This window comes from Rhinolophus hipposideros (assembly GCF_964194185.1).
Source record: "Rhinolophus hipposideros genome assembly, chromosome: X".
Taxonomy (NCBI): Eukaryota; Metazoa; Chordata; class Mammalia; order Chiroptera; family Rhinolophidae; genus Rhinolophus; species Rhinolophus hipposideros.
In genome coordinates this window covers 10,992,559-11,007,006 of record NC_138046.1, presented here as the reverse complement: position 1 = coordinate 11,007,006, position 14,448 = coordinate 10,992,559, and the positions used below count along the sequence as shown (strand labels likewise).

Below are 14,448 nucleotides of genomic sequence, written 5' to 3'. Positions count from 1 at the left end.
GAAGAAGGTGATAGTCCAACCCAGTTTCCCAGAGTCCTAATCACACACCCAAGGACCACACAAGGGCAGTCATTAATGCCTACCCTTGCACGTCATGGAATCCAGGGCCCAGAGCTTGTGAACCTACTGGGTGTGCACCGTGGCCAGCAGCCTGGCACAGTGCTGCGGCACACCTGGCCTGCCCGGGTGCGGGCACGCGGTGTAGCAGGGATGATGAAGGTGACCGCCTTCTCCTTCTTGGCCCCGCGTGCTCTGAGGGGCGGGCCCGAGGGATGCTCAAGCCCACCGAAGTTTGCTATGGTTCTCGGGGGCCTGAGGAGTGCCCCCGGGTAGGGACCGTGCGCGCCTGGCAGCGGGTTCGACCCCCATCCCCTCAGCAGTTTGTGCGCTCTTTTGTGGTTCCAAACAGTAACTCCAAGTGCTGGGAGTGGGCGGGGGTTCAAAGAGGGGTCTCCTTCCCAAATCCTGCATCCTGATCCCGACAGTCCCCCTCCTGCATCCCTGCAACTGCCCCTCGGGCCAGGGTCCAGGCCCAGGTCCCCAGCTCTGCGGCTGCTCCCACCAGCTGATTTTGACAGAGGGGGGTCCGGATGGCGCGGGAGGGCGGGGCGAGCCCGTGCCAGATCCGGGCATGATAACGTGCCGGCTCCATGTCGCGGCTTTGGGCTGTCCAGACTCCGCCCCCTGTGTGTGTGTAAGTGTGTGATGCTACCGCGGCCGCCACCGCCTGTGCAGCCGCCGCCACCGCCGCTGCCGCCGCCCCGGCTGCTGCGCCGAGCCGCTGTCGCTGCCCCCGTCGTCCCCGCCGCCGCGGCCAGCCCGCAGCCCGCCAGGCGGGCGGCTTTGCCTGCCCGAGCCCGCTGCAGCGTCGGGGCGCTGGGCGCGCGTGCAGCCTCGAACCGAGGGGACCCCGGCGAGCTCTCAGTCACTTGCCCGCCCCGTGCCACCACTACCACCGTTTCGGAGCGCAGGACCCCGCACCTCCAGCGCCCGCGGCCGCTGCCAATGCGGCCCGAACACTTTTAGCTGGTCGGGAGGGCCGGAGAGCCGGTCTGCCTAGAACAGCGAGCCAGCCCCGCCAAGAGCTGCCCCGACCCGCCAGGAACAGGGACAGACGCCCGCCCGCCATGGATCTATTCGACTTTTTCAGGGACTGGGACTTGGAGCAGCAGTGGTAGGTGTTGATTTCTGTCTTCTCCTTCGCTACGCAGGTCCTCGGGCTGGGGCTGGGCTTTTCGCCTTTGTTAAAAGGAGCCGGGGCTGTGGTGGGGGCGCCCCGGACGCACTCACACTTGCTCAGGGCCACCTCTGGCCCCGGCCTCCCGGACTCCTCGGTGAGGTGACAGGGATGGTGGTGGTGCGGGCAGAGGGAGGGATGCGGGTCTCCAAAGCGTTGCTTGGCGCTCCGAGTCCGAAGAGTTGCATTTGGCCCAAATCGGATCCGCTGCCGCCCGGGGGTCCGAGTCGCACAACCTCCACAGGGATTTTCTCAGTGCGGGTTGGCCAGACCGGCCTCCCAGTGCATCGACGCTGCGCGCTAGAAATGCCTAAACTTTCCAGGTGCCCAAAGCTGGCGGCCAACCTTGGGGGACTGGCAGCGGCAGGGTGCCACCGGCCACCCACTGCTTCCCAAGTGGCCACCGCCCCCGCCACCACCGTCCCCGTGCGCCGCGGCGCGGCGCGCACACCTTCCCTCCCACCCGCGCAGCCCAAGTTCCCGGTACTTGGGCGCCAAGCAGCGGCTTCGGGGGCCCCGGAGCGTGGCCCTGGGTTCGGGCCGACTTTGGCGTTCCCCTTTCAACACAGGGTTTTTGAAATTGGCCCCCGAAGTCGGCCACTCAGATGTCACTGTACATTTAATTACCTGCTGGACCCTCACTGGGAAGCAGCCGCAGGTTTGTGCAATGGGCACCAGCTCTGATTCAAAGGTTTAGTCAGCTCTTCCAAAAATACGTTAAACTTGTCGCTGAGAGGTTTTTGAAGGATGGTGCAGAGGTGACTGGGGAGACAGAAAGTTGTTCCTCTCTGCGTGATGTGCGCGCGTGTGCATACATGGTGATATACATATCTATTAACTTAAAAAAACACTTCACCTTCTGCCACAAACGTTATCATTGTTAATTTGTCATATTTTAACGTGTCAATATTCTCCCACAGCCTATAGAATTAGATGGGGGAAGGGCGCGGCGGCAGCTACTTGTAATTACACTCTTGGCTATTGCCTTTTTAAATGTACTTAGAATAATCTATAGTACCGACCTATAGTGCGAAATCTTTTGCAGTGTTAAATAAACTACTAGCAGCCCTTGTAAAAATGCTGTGTAGTTTAAAAGGATTTCCCTTGCTAATGTGATATTTCAGTCAATTTCCTTCTTTAGAAAAGGGTCATACGTTTAGCCAATAGCCAATGATAACTCCCTTACTTGCAAATCTAAGATAATCAGAACTTAAATATATTTTATTTTACAGGAATTCCAGGTAAATCCTTGAAGCTACAAATCATGCTGCATCAGTAATAATCTGTAAGGCATTTTTGATATCGTGCAGGGTTTTATCAGCTTTACAGAAAAATATTATGTCGCAATTTTCTTAATAACCACAGTGTTATTTAAAAGTTAAGATGACAATAAAATTACTTCTCAATTAAATATTATGCTCCGGAACACAGCCTTTACTGTGCTTCAGTAATTTATTTTGCAGATAACTGATAACCGCAGCATTACTATTTGCATATAATTTGCCTAATATATGATGTGGGTAACATCATTAATTTACCAGACATTGTTATAATTGATTTCGTGTGTTTAGTTCAAATGTTAAACATATATGAAGTATTTAGTTTTTAAAAATGTATTTATTATATTATTTTAATTTCAGTGTAATCTTATGCACTTGCAGTTGCATAATTAAAGGGGATGGACTCTTTTAGATTTGACTTGTTTTTTCAGAAATATATGCCCACCCCTTTTTGGAGACTATCTTTTCTTATGTTAGGTAAAATGCAACACCTTTTTTTCCCCTTCAGATCCTTAACTATGCCATATCAATTAAGAAATATGCAGACTTGGACACTGTGGATACTGTGTGAAATACCAATGAATTAGTATAACACATTTGCATAAATAAGCTGGCCTTTTCCCTCTGTGCACATGTTCCAGGAAAATTTCTCCTTCTTACTATTTGATTGTGAGGGATAAGCTTCCTTATACATCTGTGTTTGTAAACGTGTGCAATGCGATTGTTCATCTGTGTTTTGTAGACCCCCACAGAGAAAAGGAACATAATTGTGACATAGCGGATGAAGTAAAAAGCTTGCTATTGCCTCGAATGGAATTCTGTACCTTTCCAAATTCTCTTTGGACATCCAGAGCATGCCAATTGCATGTTCTTTATATGTTTACTTCCCTTCCTGGGAAGTAAGTAGCTGCTTAGAGCGTTGGCTTCCACAGCCACCCCCAAACTCCCCAGGAAGTACAAGGAGGAAAAAGGTGCCAGCAAGTTAAGGATTTTGTTGACATTGGACAGTTTTTCACCATTAGTTGTGGAACAGAAAGCTTAGAGCTATCTCTACTGCAACCCTAGATGTCTGACAATAAATGGATCAGGCTAGCTAAAAACAAACTCATTTTCCTAGAATTAATGAAGAAAGACTTTGCATACACAGGCATATGTGTTATTTGCAAACACTTGACTGTAGTAAACAAGAAGTGTGTGCCCATTTATAAACAGACACATTTGTCGGGATGAATGCAAATGGAAAGGATTGGGCATGAATGATGCTGCAGTCTGTGTATGTGCCCTGTCTGTGAGTGCTCGGCGCCTAATGGAATATAGCCCTGGATTTCACAAACTGCAAGAATATCTTAATGGGTCATGCTCTGGACTCGATTAAAGGGCCAAAGCTCAAGTTCTTTAAGATTCCTGGATGAATGAGCAATGTTCACCTGAGTCTGAATTTAATATGAACCGTTCTGTGAAAGAAGAGGGAGGCACAGATGTCTGTCTGTGCTCACCAAAGACACCACTTGTTTTTTTTTTAAAAAAAAAAAGAAAAGAAAAAAGAAAAAACAGGTAAAGAACAAAATCAAATTGTATTGTTTAAATCATTCCATAGACTTCCTTGTGGTAATCCAGTAAATGAATTCTTGAGGTGTCTGGAGATCATGTGGCTAGATTTGGACTTGTTTACCAGCAACTGGGATGTCATTAATCCCCACTTTTTTTTGGGGGGGCGACCAAAATTAGAGGACCTGCAAAGTGTACAACCTTCCACTCCTGTAAGCACCCCCTCCCCATATTGATTAGGTATTGCTTTGTGACAGACCAAGTCCTTTGTGGGGGCATTTATGTTTTTATTAGTAAAAAGAAAGAGATTCCTAAAAATAAAAACATGAAAAGAAAACCACCATGATAGCAAAATCAAAATGTTAAAAAGCCTAGTGAAAATTGTAGTTAAGCAGTTGTGACAGTGGCTGACTTCTCACTGCCAAGGACTGCATCAGTTGTTTGTAGTTTTTATGTGATGTCTCACAAGTAGCCTAATTAGAGGCAAGCTTGCAAACGGGCAGTTATACAGGAAGAGACTTAAACTCACTAAACTGTTATATAAATAGAAAGTTCAAAGGTCTGTGTGGGGCTGTCAAGGCTGGGAAGGGGCCATGTGCAGGCCAGGCTTCTCCTCCTCCCGGGAAGGCAGCCCCCAGGGCCTGCCCCAGCAGCCCACACTTTCCCCAGTTTTCCTCAACCTTGCAGGGGGTGGCGACCCTGATCTACAGACAAAAGTGAACTGTTTCAGCTCAAGCCAGGCATGGCCCATGTGCCTGCAGCAGCCCTGCTGCCTCAGCCGCTCTGCACCCACAGGTTTTCAGAGGCTTCCTTAGCTGCCTTCCTCTGGAAGAGTGCATCGGGCCTGTTTATGAATGAGAAGTTGTAGAAGAGAGAGAGAACACAACCTTCCTTAACCTGGGGGTAGTAGAAATGTGGGGGCAGAGGGCAGGATCCTGTTTTGACTAAGGCCTACAGGTTGCCAGCGTTTCTCATTCTCTACCTCCATCCACACATCTTTTCCCCTTCCCTTCTGTCTTCCATTCAAAGGGAGGTGGTCCGTGGTCTGTTTTCTTTGCCAGTACAATATGCATTCTCCAGTGTGTTTGAGCATTCATTCAGCAAACCATTTGGGGTTGAATTTCTTAAGGGAGTGTATGGGGAGGCAAGACTCAAGGCGGTAAAATTAGCTAGTGATCAGGTGGTCTGTACAACGTCCAAAACCCCCCAAAGAAGAAAAGTTATCTCTGTAAATCTTAAAAGGCATGTCTATTGGACAGGAAGAAAATTATCTCATGTTAGAAATCAGTTTAATGATACACGAATTGTTTTGCTAATGATTCAGTCAAGCATTTAACAACTTTAAAATATACAAATCAAGATCGAAAATGACTGCCTCAAAAATGAATCTGTCATTATAGACATAAATGAGATTCCAAACATTTAAGCATTTTGTGGATGGATAAAAATTATATTGTATTTAAACATGCTAATTATTGTTGAATAGAAATGGCTTTAATGTGCCGAACCTTTATTTCATGCCCATTATTCTTAGCTAAGACTATTTCTTGCATGCAAAATTTGCACATATTTAACATAATTCCAAATCGTAAAAGTCCAATAAAATGGCCATCTCTGGAACAATCTAGAAGCTGTAGCCCTGTGAGCTTACAGCCATTGGTCATACCTCCAAAAGGGAAACTGCTATACACTTGATTAAACTCTCATATAGACAAAACTATTGGGTCCGTGGCTACATTTTTCATTTTTCATTTTGTCTTTTTTTTTTAAATCGCTGTGGGATAAAGAAAGAGATTTTTAAAATGTGTTTATTGATAATGGAAACAAATGCATTGCTGATTAAAGAGCTCAAGATCAAAACTTGGAGAAACCCTTTTGAGGCCTCTGTGTGTGTGTGTGTGTGTGTGTGTGTGTGTGTGTGTGTGTGTGTTTTACCTGTGTGTGGTAGAATCGTCATTGCTACTATTATTGAGTGGTATTTACTTTGTGTCCCAAGCATCACCGAGTAGCTAGTGCTTTAAATACTCAATCTCATTTAATCCTTCAGACCACTTTATAAGTGAGGACTTGTTGTGATATCCATTTTACAGACAAAGTGATGGAATCACTGGCTACTCAGTGATGCAATGCAGGGTCTAACCTAAATGGAGCTGACCCCAGAGCCTGCACCATCAACGACTGACGTTTTGTCCGAGCCTTTCCGGCGTGTGAAATTCTTTCTCATATGTCATCCCATTCTGTCATTGTGAATTCAAATGTGCAGGGGTTATTCCCATTTTACAGATAAGCAAAGAGCCGTAGAGTGGTTGTTTGACTCACCGGAACTCACACAGCATGGTTAGTAGTAGAACTAGGTCAGAAATCCACGTCTCCCCATTTCCAGGTCAGGTGTCTTTCCACAAAACCTCATTGCCTATTATTTATTGTTACTGTGTGGGTTCTAGCATTTAGCACTCACTGAAACAAATGGATTGGATTGTGTATATTATACTTGTGTAACAAAAATCTGTGGCATTGCCGTGTCATTAACTAGCCATGTAACTCTGCTTTTTTACTTTTAATTACAAAAAGAACAATTTATGTACTGATAGAATCGCTTGGTAATTATTCGATAGATGCCCCTTTAATGAATGATTCATATTATATGTTATATATATTATTCAATATATGTTATAAATATATTTTATATATAAATATGCTTCCTAAGGAATGGGTATCGCCCTCTTGCATCATCTACCCCAGTGTCTTTCCCATGGCACGTGCTTAATAAACATCTGTTGATTGATGTTAGAGCTCCATCCGCTCAGAGTGTTCTATACAAAGGGCCCTATCTTTTAAAGATAGTTGCTTAGTAAATCCTAGTGATAATATTTACCCTCTGCCTGTTTGATAGTGTTTTAATTGTAATTTTTTGAAAGTCTTTTATCCAGCCTGGTCTCTTTTGCAGAAAGTAATGAGAAAGAAAAATGGTTACAAAAAAAATCATAATAGGAAAAGGAAAAATGAGAACCTATGTTGTTTATTGGCGTGATTTAAAAAAAAGGATTTCTGTGAATTCTAAGATATGCTTAGAGTTGGGAAAAAACCAACTGTGGAGGCATAGGGGTTCAAGCATTAATGGACTGGTCCTCTTTCTCAATCCATACAGAGAATGTTCAAGTAGAATGTGGGACAAAAATCTGAAGAAGAATTGAGTGGTTAGAGCGTTGGGATTCCTCCTGCTTTCCTTGAATTTCAGCCTTTATGACTTGTATTTCATCATGAGAAGGCTGTTTTTCTACTTAACTGTAGCAGATCCATGCCATAAATTATCATGACTGTTAAACAAAGGTCCAGCACTGGGTTCCTCTAATGTAAAACTTTTATGTTGCACTTTAATGAAATTTTATATGCATGTTCAAAGCAAGGCACACTTTATACCGTGGAGAGGGTGATGCTCTGAATTGTTGAATTTATTTTAAAGTAAATCTTTTCGATGACCTTAGCTGCTAACATCTACCTACTTACTGAGCTGAGAAAAATTATCTGAGTGCTTAAATAAAATCACATGATTTAAGCAGGGCTGACAATAGCACTGCAGCTAGAATCTGATTTTGATTATGGATTGCCTACTTTATGGGCTACTCTTTTTTTATATACCTGTGCATTTTGCTTCATTTGAAAAAGAGAATCAGGCAGTGATTTAAAGTAATCTTTGATTTGGTTTTCCAATAAGAATGTGCCGGTATATGAAGGTATAAAAGCTACACATTGGGAAATAAGCTAAGGAAACAGGTTTTATTTTCATTACAAACTCAAAATCACTCATCCGTTTGTTTTGTCAACGTTCCTTTTGCTGGAAAAAGGAAAAAAAAAAAAACAAAAAAAAATCATTACTTCCATACTATAAAGAATGGATTGTTTTATTAAATTTCCAAATGATAGTTCTCTGCATTGTCTACTATCTTCAGTGAAAACCGTATCTCAGGTTAGAGGTACTTGGTGACCTTGGTTAAACCATATTCCTGTGATCCAAAATTTGTGTTTCGTAGGCAACATATCACCGGGAAATAGCATTGAAATGGTTTCTTCTTTATATAAATAAAAAGTAAAACTCTGCTTACCTTGTAATGGTGCTAAAATTGCTATCTTGGGTTTATCAATCATTGAAAGAAGAAATTTCTGAGGAATCTGAGGTCTTCTTGGTCTTTGGGTCTCTAGTATGGTTTGATCAAACCAACCAGCCAGAAGGAGTGTATTATGAGGTCAGTTTAACCTTCTGACTATGGCAATAAGTATTATGACGACTTAATTATCTGGTGAACAATAAACAATGCAATCACAAGAGGCTTTATTTCTCCCTCCAGGATGTCAGTCCACTAATTTTTTTTTAATAAATTTATTTTCCAAAAGGACTGGTTGTTTCTATGCCAGGTCAGCACAGCCATAGTAGCTAAATTAATTTCCATTGTGATGGATGTTTCTGATGACGTGCCTTGGAATCATAGAGGTCTTATCAATTAGCCGTTACTCATTTGCTGGCAGAAGATTTGGCTCTGGTGTGCAGACATTAATGAGTACCTCAAACCTAGTGTTTCAAGACTGGGGGGCCCTTTGGATTATCTGGCCCAGTCTTGTCTTTAGACGGGTACAGGATGGGAAAGTGGCTTGCTCAAGGACATACAGTAAGTAAGGGACAAAGCTGGGTCATGAGCCCTTATGCCCTAGTTCAGTGTTTGTCAGCTCTATGAAGGACTTTTCACTGTGTACCTACTCTGTGCCCAACGCTTTGCTAGGCAGTCACTTTCAGGGGGGAGATGAACGGAATGTGAAAGATGACCTCCGGTCTCACTGACTTGATCTTGGCATGTAGAACTAGATTTGGGGAAATGGTGTGACATGGATGGAAGTGAAATGGGAATGACAGGGAGAGAGAGAACGTGAGCCACAGTAGGAGAAGGAAGCAATCTCCATCAAGGCCCATGAAACTCTTTCAGTACCATTAGAACAGTCCAGAGGGTAATGGAAAGCCAGAAATTTAGGTTGCTTAGAAGAGCAAGAGCAGCCAACACTCAGTATTAAACAATGGACTTTGGACTCTGAGTTATCTGGTTTGATAGTAGCTCCCATTCATCACGTAATTAATTACTAAAGTTATGATTCGCTGAGTGAATGGAGTATTCTCATTAACACTCCACCATTTGCTGAGGGGCAACCACAAAATTCTTGACCACTATTTTAACTGTCTGAATTATGGAAATGTTTTTGCAAACATTCTTCAAAGAAATGCCAAATGAAAATGTGTTTTCCTGAATCAATTGAAGCAAATGTTTGTAAATTGGCACAATTGCTGGCAAAATAGCTATTTTCAAAAGAAGTGTGTATTGTGGCCTGTAATATAAACCCAAATCTCTCTCTCTTTCTGTTCTTTCTCCTTTTAAAGAAGTAATTAGCTTATTTTTCTGGAAGGTGTGCACTGGTATTTTGCCTGCTGCATTTCTTTTTCCGAAAGAGTGAGTTGGTGCCTTGGTACTATCTGATTGTGGTTTATGTCTGTGTTTACGATTGTTTGGCTACCAAATAATTCTCTGTCTGGCTAGCTTATCTTTTAAATCTCAACCCTGGGAAGCTACTAGCTACGACCCTCCTGCCTCCTCTGCCCCCCAGATTCACATATTTCTGCTTGAACATACTTGCAATGAACCTGAGTTTTTTTGAGAGACGGGAACGTGCCTTTGGTTTTGTATTCCTAGTGTCTGGCCCAGAGTAAGAGCCTAATGCAGCCAATTCAGAGTATAGCATCATTCACGTATTCAGTTAATTCCAGCACTGTGCCAAGTCTTCACAATAGTAAAAGTCATAGTAATAATAATAAAAGTGAAAATAATAATTAGAGCTAACATTTCCTGTATGACAGGCGCTGATTTGTATTATCTGATTTCCCTATTTTACATGGCAGGGAAATTAAGCCAAGGGTTCAGAGACTTTGCCCAAGATCACAGGGATTGTATGTTGCACAGCTGAAATTAACACACAGGCCATGTGACTCCTTGGCTTCTCTGCTAATCCATGATGATACCCTGGGAGAGATGCTACAATAGTGGCAAGTTCTGCATGCTGTGGGATCCTGCAGTGGAAATGGGCTGATGAGGACTTTGTTACCTATTTTTTGTATTTACAAATCAGCATTAGGTCTAAGTCCATAAGTAAATATGAGGTGTAACTGACCTGATATCTAGCTCAGTAAGAGACCCACGATTCTGCTCTGCTTTGGTTTAAGTACCAGATTTGGTGTTTGAGGGGAAGGTCTGTAAATTTTGACTTAATTCAAATTTGACAAGAACGTGAGCTCAACGAGGGTGGATTTTTTTTGGGGGGGGGTCCTATAATTTACTACCGCACCTACAGTGCTTAGAACAGTGACACATAGTAGGTGCTTACTTATATTTTATTGAAGAAATAAATGGATTGATATGCAATAACTTGCTTAATGTTTTGTGCAATGAAATTTGTGAAGAGATTGTTGAGATGTGCAAGAATGAGGTTTAAGAGAAGAGCTGAAATCGTGATGGTCAGACAGGTACAGGTAAGTGTGTTGCCTTTCCTTCAACAGATATGTTCCTGAAATAGTATGTTTATTACAATTTATAAATTAAATGCTCTCTATGTGCATCTTGCTTGTCAGGAATCCCGTGGTGAATTCTTTATTGATGAGAGTAATATCTCTCCCACACAGCCCTGAGCGTATTGGATTTGTGATTTTAGAATATTATGTATGGCATTTTTTTCATGAGGTATACCTACATTTAGTATCTACAACAATGTTGTAAGGGTAAATTGTGCCAACTTAAAAAAAAAAAAGAGGTCTTGTTCCCATCACTGGATTGAGGTTTTATCTAGTACAAACGGAGGGGGTGGGATGGGGTGGGAGAACATGACTTCGAACATTGGCTGAATATTTTTCTCCACGTTTTTATACCATTGTTTCCTCCGAGCAAGATGCCTTTTTGTTGTTGTTTCATCTTTCTTTTCTTCGTCTTCTTTTTAAAAATAGTTCTTGCTTTGGAGGCTAACCTAAGATTTGGGTTTTCCTAACATATATTTTTAGACCGAACACATTTTCTATTTATGCCTCTGGAAGATTCACATTACAATTTTATCTGAAGGATATGCAGAAAAGTTTCCATATGTGTGGATTTTTATGAACTCTTAAAATGGTTCAGTATTTGATTGGGGGTAAGAGAATTAGCATTTGTAGAGCGTTTATGTCCCATGCTTTATACACATCACCTCACTGAACAGGCTTCCAAAAAGTAATAGGTGTTTTTACCCCTGCCTTCACAGAGTTGGATATCAACTCTATCAGAGTTGGACATAATAGAGTTTGAGGGGCAACTTCAAAGTATTAAAAACAATCTTGAAAAAAACTCTAAACATTATTTTATTGTTTTCACAATCAATTACAAAATTAAAGGTGCAGGTCAAGGAATATTCATAGAAAGATAAAAGGTGAAGAAGAAATCTTGGCCATTTTAGTGGAGATGAAATACCCATTTAGTTCAAGTTAAGCAGACATGAAGGTACGTACTAGGAGGAGAGACAGCTGTGTGGGTCTTTAATATATTAGGTCTCATGATCAGAAATGAAACACATCTGAGTATTAAAGATCCAGGAGGAACACAAGAGCCACGAAGGACCCTTAAAAAAAGGTCACTATTAAATATTAACTATACTTGTATTTTGGCCAATTGGTTTTGATGTTCTATAACAGTTTAAAGTTGAAGTGCACATATATTCAGGCTGCAAGTAGTAAAACTTCCCACCAAGAGGGATGAGGATCATTGTTGTTAGATTCTGATTAGCATCTTACCAAGAAATTACAATGGAATGCCAACGCACACACTAAAGCCATTGAAAAAGGACACCAGTGGCACCCGTTTACCACACAGACTTTTGTAAACACAGTTACTCATCTATTTTGAAGGAAAAAAAAATAGACGTTTGATGAACCTATTTCAAGAGTCTTGAAAAGTGAATTCTCAATGTAGATTAGTAGCAAATGATGACAGCCGAGCCAGTATTACCTCAGTTGATTAATTTATAAGGTTGCTGGTCAATGATTTTAACCAACAGCTATGCATAGTAGAATTCTAATGGGATCTGTCTGTTGAAATTACATAAAGTAGGGCATTTGATTTATTTCGTAGTTTCTCAAAGCTCAATTTTAATTTCATACAAATCATGTATTACTCACCCGGGATAAATGACACATTGAATAAAGTTGTGATTTTGTCTGCTTTTTATAATCTGATTCAGCACAGGATTACATTTCGCTTCGTAGGTTTTTCCTCTCCCAAATGTGTGTGTAGGTAGTGTGTGACCTTGATATCTCTTGCCTCATATCTCCCTAGATGACACTGGACCATATAACCCTGGCCCTGTCCCAGGGTTTCTGGGGTAAGGAAGAGTTTCTGGTTTGGGTGTAGTATTAAGACCCACCCCAGCTACAGAGAGGCAGACGAAAGGGTTCACAGAAATTGACCCTCTTAATACACAATCATCTGAAATAGTTCATATTTGGTTGGTAACTGATTTGACATGTGTTAAATTTCCATACCTGGAATATGTGTTGTTATAAAGTAAATTTAATACCATAACACTGAAATCACTAAAATTCACTAAAACAAGTTAAAATGTGAGAGACCATCAAACTTTGCCTAGGTGCCCAACTCCAGCCAACCATCTCCCATCATACCCTTCCCCTTGATTCTGGGATTTGGGAGTCCTTTCTTTGGTCTGTTTATGCTTTAGTGGCTGCTCCAGGACAGTACATTCCTCTGAACCTTACGGAGTCATTCCCCTACCCATTCAATTTCCTTACCAAGGCCTGACTACGGTTTACACTCTGCTCACCATTTTTGCCATCTTTCATTAAGTTCATTGCCTTAATAGATGATGGAAAGGTGAGTTCGTCCAACAGAAACCCTTTGAAATCTGTTCAGCCTGCAGTTGCAAACCAAAATTAGAAGAAGGGGGGAGGTTTTAAATTCACGGCTGGCTGAAAATATGTAGGTTTATATTTTTAAGATGTTAAAAAAAACAAACCCAAAAAATCATGGTTAGTAGAAAGTTCATAGAACTTTGTGGACATCAAAAAACTTTTAAACACTAAGGTAGATGATGAAGTATGGGGGTAAGTTTCCTTAAATTGAACATAATCATAAAAATTCAAGGAAAAGCAATATATTCTGCAAAATTTATGAGATTTTTTTTGGGGGGTTGGAGTTTAAAAAGCTTGACGACCCCAAGTGCATCTGGCCTGGCACATTCCTGTTTGTAATGAGAACCTTATGGGGTGCCAGGCCTCGGTTTTCTTAGGCAAGGCCTCCTACTCAGGGGTATCATAAATGATACGCCAGTCAGAAATTTCATGGTTCGTGGCATTTCTCAGAAATGTTTGAGTTAAGCTGCCTCACCCAGCTACAGGGGTAGAAGTTGGGAAGAGAGTCCACTCATAAATCTTCATTGAGCTTTAATTAATTAATAAGGTTTTGCTGTTGTCCATTGGAATTAGAAAGGGGGAGACCTATCGGAATGAATGTGCCTCCATGACTTCATGGAAATGGTCCAGGTCCTTGGGGTGAATGCAACTTTTCTTAGATCATCGGCACACGTTCATTTAACAATAACAGCCAAAAAAACCCCCCGAGGTGTAAATGCCACTAACAAAATGTTGAACAGACAGAGATGAAAGAAGAAGTCCAGTGCTAAAGTTAGGGCTATTTTTCTAGGCATTTTCTTTGGTTTTGTCTTTCCATGTCTTTCTTTTTATTCCCTACATGCTGTGAAATTTTGGAATTGACCACGGTCTCACTTGTGAATTTGGGCCTTACTTTGTAGGAGGTGTGGGATGGGGGTCGCTGGTAGGTCATGAAATGGCTATTTGTGAAGTGTTTGCTTAAACATGTTACAGCACTTGGACTTCCTGAATGGAGCTCTGATGTTACTTTACTCTCAAAAGGAGTTCCAACCATAATGCTGCATTTTGGTGGTGGTGGTTGTGGGGTGGGAGGAGGAAGTCCAAGTTGAACTGGCCTGTACAGTGTTGCTCTTTTAACACTGCTACTGCTTCCCCTGTGAATTCAGCACCTCTCTCAGCATGCTGGGAGCTCAGCCTGACTTCAGCCGCCATTGAGAAGCCTGATGTTAGTCTTAACTCCACACTCCTCTGTTCTTTGTTGCTGTCTTTGAATTCCTGACATTTATTTCTATAAGTGGCTTAGTAGCTACTGTTTTATTCACTTCCTTGGGCAGGTCTAACAGCACTTAGAAAAAGACACCTTATAGCATGAGCACCATTGTTCTTTTTCAGTGTCTTTCTTTTAATCAGATCTGTTACATCTG

The 14,448-nt window shown here is 42.2% G+C and overlaps 1 protein-coding gene across 4 annotated transcripts in view; it reads left to right on the top strand.

Annotated features, from left to right (window-relative positions):
- The first annotated feature begins 901 nt into the window (after positions 1 to 901).
- The window catches only part of AFF2 (ALF transcription elongation factor 2), a 479,304-nt gene continuing 465,757 nt past the window's right edge, over positions 902 to 14,448 (top strand). For all 4 annotated transcript variants that reach the window (XM_081043310.1, XM_081043308.1, XM_081043309.1 and 1 more), the window contains exon 1: positions 902 to 1,174. In XM_081043310.1, coding sequence (XP_080899436.1) covers positions 1,128 to 1,174 — 47 coding nt within the window. In that variant the 5' untranslated portion in view covers positions 902 to 1,127. The remainder of the gene's footprint in view (positions 1,175 to 14,448) is intronic.